The following is a 7,197-nucleotide window of genomic DNA, read 5'->3' as shown; positions in this document are numbered from 1 at the left end:
TTTTTTTCTTTGACGGTCTCTCTCACTCGCCCAGGCTGGAGTGCAGTGGCGATCTCGGCTCACTGCAAGCTCCGCCTCCCGGATTCTCGCCATTCTCCTGCCTCAGCCTCTGGAGTAGCTGAGACTACAGGCGCCCGCCACCATGCCCGGCTAATTTTTTGTATTTTTGGTAGAGACTGGCTTTCACCATGTTAGCCAGGATGGTCTCAATCTCCTGACCTCGTGATCTGCCTGCCTTGGCCTCCCAATAGAATGTTTTCTAACTAGACTATCTACATATGATCGATTGAACCTACTATGCCAAAAAAGTTCACTCCCAAAAACATTTGGGAATTTTGAATTGTTTATATTATAATACAGAGATAGAGCAGCCCCCCAAAACGTTAAGCTGAAACTTTTTTTTTTCAGTGTAAACTTTTCCTCATAGTTGTCTAGAAAGCAGAGTTAAAGTTGTGAGGTACCCTGAGTGATAAGGGGACTTGGATAGGGTAAGAGATTGTGGTAGGAAGAGAATCATAAGGTTACTCTCAAGAGACTCCACCTGTTGCCCCCAGGCATGCAACCTGAATGAGTGGTCCTGGCTTCCTTGGAAGCCGCTGCACCTCAAGTAAATGTCTACAAGCTGCCTGGTGTGACATGGCACACAATCACGTGGAGGGCACAGCTCTGCTCAGCCGAGGACAAGGGCAGTCTTATTGACAGGTTCCACCCACCAAACAGCAAGAGGCTCAGAAGTATAGCAGGGTAGAGGGACAAGGGTAGGATTTCAGCACACAGGCTTTGAGAGCCAGACTGCAGGTCCTGGGAGGGCACCTTTTGCCAGTGGTATGCTCTCACAGCTCTTGGACCACCTGCCTCTGTTCTGTCAAATGAGGACCAAGAGTGCCTTCACTCAGTTGTGGTGTGAGAATTACATGAATTAACATATGTAAGATGATTAGATTAGTGTCTGGTACTCAGCAAGTGCTGTGCAAGTATTTGCTGTTATGATTATTAAAGAGAGGAAGAGCACTTCACGTCATATTTTCTTTTATCACTTAAATAGAGTTGATAGATTCCTGAAAGACAAGAGATTCCGTCTCATCACCTCTTTTAATCACTTTGCATATTTCATTTCTCTGTGATTGATTTTTTTCATCTAGAGTTTGGCAAGGATTTGGTTTAATTTACTGTGTATTGGGAATTTATAATAAAAGTCATTTATCCCACTACCATTTAGCTGTTCTTGCTAGCGTGTGCAGTAAAACCTCTTCATTCTCTATTTTCATGAATTTATATTCGCAGTATATACAGGAGAAAGTGTGAAAAGCTCTGACCCCTTGGGCTTATGTGATTAGTTATTCTACTGAGCCTATGGAGAAGATTCTCCATTGATTATCTGTATATTTGGACAATTTGAAAGTTTTCTTCATTCTGTTCCTCTAGATAATAAACCTGCATTTATAATTCCATACAGTAAGACCACACTGCTAGGTATTGTTTTAAAGAACTGTAGATCAATATAACATGTAACTTTTCACTAACTTCAGTGTACTATTACTTTTATAGAATACTTAGGAAAGAGTGAACCTATCTAAGTTTTTAGAAGTACTTTAACAGAGACTTGACTTTTGCACAGAAATTTACCTCCTCTTGCTCTAATTCCAGCCCAGTTTTATGGTATGAGCCATCCTCTGTATATAGATCATGAGACTCTGGCTATTAGTAACCCCTCAAAAATGCAGGACTGAAGATATGGTTCAGATGTTACATTTTTATTACAATAAGAATTTCTTTCAGGTTCAAGTCTTGTGGAAGTTTGCCTTAAAATATGTTTGGAAATTTCATTTTTGCTTCATTCTAGTCTGCTAAGATCATTCAAGCATAAAAACCTAAATGAAATACTGTCATATATCCAATTCATGAAATTCTGACTATGTATATTACAGTCTTAGAAAAATATGACAAAATATGTTTCAGATGATAAAATAGACTATATGGATTTAAAATATATATGCACTAATGTGACACTATAATCATTGCTATTATGTAAGTTTTCACTTGTTTTACTTTTAAAATAGAAGGTATTCAATAAAACAAAAGACTTTTCCTAGTTGATTTTGTAGAGTTACTGCCTTTATTGTCTGGTAGATCTTGATATAGCCTAAATTTTGGATATAATGAGGTGCTACCTGAAGTGAGTCATTAATCATCCAAATCCAGCTGTATAGGTAACATACACCTTTTGATAACATCTCTACCTAGACAGCTCTGGTTCTTTCACCTTCACCACAGGTTTTGTTTTACATTGCTAGTGATAAAGTTTTCGCTTTTTTTTTAATTGTAAAAGTCAGACAAAGAGCTACTAAGGGTTGCTCCAGTTCAGAGTATTGTATTATTGGAGGGTCACTTTGGTACTTGGCTTTTGAACATCTTTCTGTAACCCACCTGGCCTAAAGACAAAGTGGGAAGCCTTCTCTACAGAGGGATAGGAAGGTGCTGGATGACATTTCCAGAAAATGTCTTCCACTTTCTGAATTCCCTACTACTGTGTCGTATAAAGAGATATTGGTGTACTTTTTGAGAAGCGGAGGTAGAATTAATGAGAAGCCAGTGTGGGGAGGATAGAGAGGTAAAATGCTCATTCTCGTTTCACAGTTCTGCATAGACTGGCCCTGTTGTGCAACCCTTTTTGGGCTTGTTTCTAATGGACTGGCACATTAATTGTTTTCTCCTCTGTGCTCCCTATGCATGTTGTGCTTGTGTCAGTTAAAGAGCTCATCAGTATCTATCAGAGGTCATGTTTATGTATTCTCTCTCTGGGCTGTAACCCCATCAATGTCAGAAGCCATTTCTTGTACATTGATTTATTCCTAGTGCTATGCAGTGACTGGAAGATAGTTTATCTTTTTGTAGATTCTGTATTTCTACATTACATTGGTAAATGAACTCTTAGTTATATGTAAGAATCTTAATTTCTTTCCTCTACAATTACTTATTCTCTATGAACATATTTCTAGTTATTTCTATCTTCTTTTTAATGTTTTAAAATTCCTTTATTATCAATTTTTAGTGTCTCAGCATTTTATTGTATATAAACCACATGGAAAAACTATGTTTTATAAGGATTAGTATTTAAAAGCTTATTATTGTCTGAAATGATATAACACCTGAAGGATATAAATAACAGTGTAATCATGGACAGTTCTTCAGCCACCAGTATTGTAGAGTCTGCACCATCACCCTGTGTGATAAGTGTTGCTAATTTCTACTAAGCATACCTTTGAGGTTGTTATGCTTTCTTACTTTGTGAGTCATCTTACATCGTTGACTGCAATTGTGGTATTAAGAAGTAGTTGTTATTACTCTTTATCATATAGAATCAGAAATTTACATAATTTTTTGTTGCTGATGAGAACCTAAAGCCATTCATAGTGTGAATTACCACCATTTAAAAACAATATGCCTATGCCTGATCCTAGAAAATGAACACAAACAACTTGAATTTGAAATCCTAAATATAAATAGCACTTAGGAGCATATACTATAAAGCTGAAGTCATTATTTAACTTAGAGATACCTATTTCTAAACAAGACTCCAAAACAACTTGCTTCTAAGTAAAAGGTAGAAAAGTAGCTAATGTTTTTCATTGCTTATAGATATGCGTATATTTTGTTGATTCACATATTTCCGTAAGGTCACATGAAATCCTGTTTGAATGACATTTTAGTTTCCCCTTTTGAGGAAGGCAAAGTAAAAGATTGTTAAGGAAGTTCCCATTTAGAATCTATAAGAAAAACATTTTGAATAAGTTGTTTGATTCATATTGTGATGTTAAACTATCGTTCGGATTTGCAAAGCAATGAGTAGGTTTTATAGGGATGCCATCTATGCACAGCCTGCTGGTAAGAATAAGAAGTCATTTTCTGTTAACTACGTAATTCTGAGTAAAGAGATTTGACTAGGCATTGAAATGGAAACAATGACAAAACTTAAACTTGCATAGCTGAACATATGGTGAGTATTCTGAGAAGCAGCAAGTGATTTTGAAAGGATGGCATCTTTTAAAATCTTAATTTCAGTTGGCAGAGAAAACCCAATGGGAATGTCTGCAACACCCAGCCAAGAAGAAGAAAAGATCCATGAGTCAAAAAAACAGAAAAAAATACCCCCAGAATCTGAGGATAGGAGTCCCTTACCTTCTTCAACTGCAAGTAAGCCACAGCTTTTGCTTTCCTACTTTTGGTTTGTTTGCCTGCATTATTTCTTCCTGTGGCCATCGCAGAAAGACTATTAAATTATTTTATAGCATATATTATGTTATACCCCATGGACTGCTTGTAGGCTGTTATCTTGCTTTTTTATGCCTTAATTTTATATTATAAAGAATACATATATTTTTAAATGTGTTTCTTTGTCTTAAATTTAATGTTCATCCAGAACAATGTGTTGAAAAGAAGATAGTATTAAATTTTAACATCAATTGAACTATTACCTACACAATATTTTATGAATATATTTTATGAAAAATGGTAAATTCTCACCAAAGTCTAAGCAACGACAAAAATAATCTCTATTTCTCTGGTATAGAAAGTGAAGCTTGAAAAAAAGTGCTCTCGATCCCAGAGGCTTAAATTCCTAGTTTCTATATTAGTTTGATCATTTTTCTTGCTCTTAAATGTATTAACTTTTATCTGATGGGGTGTAATGTATGATATCTGACAAATTCTGTGTATCAGAATCTAGTCATCTTTGGGTAAAATGAAATAGAGGACCGTCTCTGGGGGACCATTTTTTTAAAACCCGTCTTGGGAGACAGATAAATTATAATGTTACCTTTAAAAAAGTGATTTTTAAAAGTTAGTTATTGGGTATGCTAGCTTTTGTTTCAGATAGTAATATAATAGACATCTCTTGTTGACCATCCTAAGCTATTAGCACATGAACATAGGGAAGAGAAATTAGCCTTTTGATTTTTGCTGCAAAGGACTAGTCTCAGTTTTTTATTTCCATATCATGTCATGAATCCATGGAGCAGTGTGAAGAATCACACTGAATGAGAAATATGTGCTTAGTTAAAATTTCTCACAGCAGAATTCAGTCTTGTGTCAGGAAGTAATGGTATCTAAATCAGGGATGGCCACCTCAAGTAAAATTTGACTTGGTTGAAAATAGCATGCTAGCCAAAATCCCTGGGGGATAAATACTTTTTAAATGAGTGGCAAAATGCTTATGAGAAAGCCTTCTATATGTCTTATGAAAATTTGTTCTGGCAAAAATATTTTTAAAATGTTACCATTGTGAAATTTTTAAGAATTTTTTTTTTTATTGAGACAGGCCAAGTAATTTGTAAAAATGACAAAATTAGGCTTCATGATAAACCTAAACCTTTTCAAATAATTATTTCATTTAATTAAACATTAAATATGAATTGTATGCCCATCAAATGTCAGATGTTATAGCTAAAACAGACTTGGTCTCTGCCCTCTTGAATTTGATAGGTGAGCTGTTCAGGTAAACATTAAACAATCACACAGAAATGGAAGGCTAAAACCTGATAATTGAGATGAAAGAAATATCCAGGGCATATGAGACACAAAATAAAATTTAAGTCATTAATTATTTGTAAAAAGACTTCTAAGTGTCTTCATTTGGTTAATGGCAGTACAGTGGAAATGGAGAGTGGGCCAAAGACTGAGAAAATGGAGACTGAGCTCAGTTTCTTCAAAAACTTTTTAAAACATTGACCTGTCAGATTTTGGCCTTGGATATGAAATCTGGGAAGTCCAGATGATGAGGCTCCTGTAAGGCAAATGCCACCTATAAAATGCCCATGATATGGTTAAATTTTGCCTTCTCGGTTTGTAGTCGGAGTGGTTTTATAGCATCCATGACTTGAAGTGAGGAAAAAATGTCTTCATGTATGAATATTTCCCTAGAAGGCTCTCTCTCATCTGTTACTGAGTAATTAGATCATGACTCCCTTTAGTTGTCTTTTTTCTACCTCTTTCAAAGGACTGCAATAGTTAAAAGTTGCCTCTTGAAAGAAATACCTTCCTCTTGGTTTTGCAGCTTAGCTGTCAAGATAGATTTGGGTTACTACATTAGCCATTCATATTAAAATATGTTTGTTGAAAAACACTTTAGAAAACTTATTTTCTACTTTTAAAGATATCTAAAACCAAATTTCAGTTTCTTAAGAATGAAATTTGTTTTGTCCATCCACTTTTGGGATAGGGCAAGAAGTATAGTTTTGGAAATGAGGAATTATAGAAAAAATAGAACGGTTCTCACTCCATTCAAAATGCTTATTTATTAAGGAGAAAGATGGAACTTTTCTCATCTACATCAAAGGGGCAAGAGAATTTAGAACTTAAAATAGCACATATATGATAAATAGTTATTTTGTAGTAGTTTACGTAGAGATATAGCGTCATTAAATTTGCAAGGCTTTCCTTTAGGTCTAAACTGCATTATGATATTAATTTTGTTAGGGTGGGGGGGAGGTTGAGGAAGGAATCTTATTTTTTTTAGAATAACCTTTTTATTATGGAAAATTTTAAACACATACAAAGGTAGAGAGAATGGACAAATGAACGCCCATGTACCCATCACTCAGCTTCAATAATGATCAACACAGGCATAGTCCTGTTTTAGTTATGGTCCTTCCTGCTATGCCCTACAATGTCCTCATTTAATTATTTTAAAGCAAATCTAAGACACCATATTATTCATAAATATTTTGGAAATTCATATTTTAAAAATTAAGTCAGAATATACGTTACTTCTGCATAATTTTAAGTTTGGAAACACTGCATTTAAACACATTCAAACCGAATATAAAAAGAGAAGACTTATGATTTGATGCTCTGAACTGAAATTGCCCTTAGATATCTTTCCAGCAACTACCTATTTCTATGAATGAGAAAATCAAGACCCAGGAAGATGGTTGTTATGCAAGTCTCAGCTCCAGTCACTTGTCTCTGTGCATGGACACTTGAACAGTGCAGTGCAGCCATCCTGCCAGTCCATCATCTGTTTGTGGTGGCATGCTCCACAGTGTTGCCAGGCAAATCCTAATCTGGGCCAAGGTCTCAGCCATGGCATTTTCTTTCTTAAATGTGTTTAGGTGCCAATACTTTAAAAACAAACCTGGGCAGAAAAAAATCTATTAGTTGAAGTCTTCCTTAAAAACAGTAGTCAGTAAATTTATTCTG

At 35.3% G+C, this 7,197-nt stretch overlaps 2 protein-coding genes across 2 annotated transcripts in view; both read left to right on the top strand.

Moving 5' to 3' along the window:
- Positions 1 to 4,129, top strand: part of LOC105508684 — a 73,676-nt gene extending 69,547 nt beyond the window's left edge. The window contains 1 exon segment of the mRNA XM_011937582.1: positions 4,063 to 4,129. The gene's annotated coding sequence lies outside the window, so the exon portion shown is untranslated.
- LOC105508712 (lipoxygenase homology domain-containing protein 1-like) overlaps positions 4,035 to 7,197 on the top strand; it is a 272,465-nt gene continuing 269,302 nt past the window's right edge. Inside the window, exon 1 of the mRNA XM_011937618.1 lies at positions 4,035 to 4,194. Within this exon, the coding sequence (XP_011793008.1) occupies positions 4,035 to 4,194 (160 nt within the window). The remainder of the gene's footprint in view (positions 4,195 to 7,197) is intronic.

The sequence above is a fragment of the Colobus angolensis genome, unplaced genomic scaffold, assembly GCF_000951035.1.
Source record: "Colobus angolensis palliatus isolate OR3802 unplaced genomic scaffold, Cang.pa_1.0 Scaffold166, whole genome shotgun sequence".
Lineage (NCBI taxonomy): Eukaryota > Metazoa > Chordata > Mammalia > Primates > Cercopithecidae > Colobus > Colobus angolensis.
This window is presented reverse-complemented; position numbering and strand designations above follow the sequence as displayed.